The 1473-nt window shown below is 29.4% G+C and overlaps 1 protein-coding gene across 1 annotated transcript, besides 2 other annotated features; it reads left to right on the top strand.

The window, feature by feature from the left end:
* Positions 1-306: 306 nt before the first annotated feature.
* Positions 307-1473, top strand: EDI_333770 (DNA double-strand break repair Rad50 ATPase, putative; the record flags this gene model as incomplete). The annotated part of the gene is made up of 1 exon (XM_001736737.1): positions 307-1473. A coding segment is annotated over one exon (1167 nt), but the record flags the coding sequence as incomplete, so codon positions are not given.
* Positions 746-828: a microsatellite.
* Positions 851-961: a microsatellite.

Raw genomic sequence — 1473 nt, 5'->3', positions numbered from 1 at the left:
GAATGTGGTAATGATGGCGAATGTCAATAAGTGAAAGAGAAGGTCTCCAATGTATTATATGCTTGAAGATACAGAAAACTAAGAGTAAGAAGAAAGCCAAAAAAAGAATCATCAATTTAAAAAAGAAAAGAATGTTATTTATAACAATGTCTTTTCATCAAAAATATGATAAAACTCAAATGAACACGTGGGGGTGAGTCAAGGAAAAACAAATGAATAGTTAGTTGTCAAAGAGTATAGATGAGATAATGTGTTACGTCACAATGAAAGGATAAAAAGGAAGGATAAAACTTAAAAAACAAGATAATGGAAGACAGGGTTAGAATTATAGAAGAGATTATAAGAGAGTATGAAGGTGAATTTGATGAGAAGAAAGCTGAGAATTTGATGAAGTTAGTTTCAATTATGGAGGAAGTTCATCAAAAGGACAAAGTTGTCATTCCACAGAAGAAAGTAGTTTATGAAGTATTTGAGAGTCCAAACAAAGAGACTGTTAGTAATTTTGTTGCAGCAACATTTGATGAACCATTTGGAATAGATATTGAAAAGACAATGGAAGAGTTTGAGAAGAAAAAGAGAAGTATTGAAGAGCGAATGAAAATGATTGGAGAGATGATGAGACATCAAGAGGTTAAAGAAAAAATAGGTCAAGAAGTGATTGAGCAAATAGAAACAACAATTCAAAATATTGAGAATAAATTAATTGAACATCTTTACAAAGGGATTCAAAAAGATAGAGTGAAACAAGAAGAAAAGAAAGAAGAAGAAAAGAAAGAAGAAGAAAAGAAAGAAGAAGAAAAGAAAGAAGAAGAAAAGAAAGAAGAAGAAACAGTTGGAGTGTCAATTTCACAAGAAAATGATAATAAAAAAAGTTGCAAACAAGAAGAAGAAAGAGAAATAGACAAAAAATTTGAGAAAAGAATTAAGGAAATCAAAGAAGAACAAGAAAAAAGACGAGAAACTTATTTAGAATTTAAGAGGAAATATGAGGAACATGGAAAGAATAAGGACTATTATCTTCAAATGAGGAATCCAAGTACAGAATGTGAGAATGAAATCCAAATAGGAGTTGGTGTAAATCAAAAGAACAATGCTATTATGGATGAGATGGATACATACGAAGGATTAAATGAAGAGAACAAGAAAGTCAAGAAAGAGATGATAATTGAGATTGAAAAAGAGATTGAAGAGATTGAAGGAATGGTTAATGATATGAAAAACACGAAAATGGAATTAGACCAAATCAAAGAAGAAAAGAAAGAAGTTAATAAAACAGTTAAAATAAAAGGAAATAATCAAAGATACGTTAGACCAACACATAAAGTAGAAGATGATGAAGATAATATCAAAATTGAAGTCAATAAAAAGACTGAAACAGACAAAATATTTGAACAAATTAATTGGATGAAAATGGAAATGGAAGTTAAATTTGAAGCAATTGATAGAGGAAGGTATTATGTGATGTACACAAGA

This window comes from Entamoeba dispar, genomic scaffold (genome assembly GCF_000209125.1).
Source record: "Entamoeba dispar SAW760 scf_1105229460043 genomic scaffold, whole genome shotgun sequence".
In the NCBI taxonomy this organism is placed as follows: Eukaryota; Evosea; order Mastigamoebida; family Endamoebidae; genus Entamoeba; species Entamoeba dispar.
This window is presented reverse-complemented; position numbering and strand designations above follow the sequence as displayed.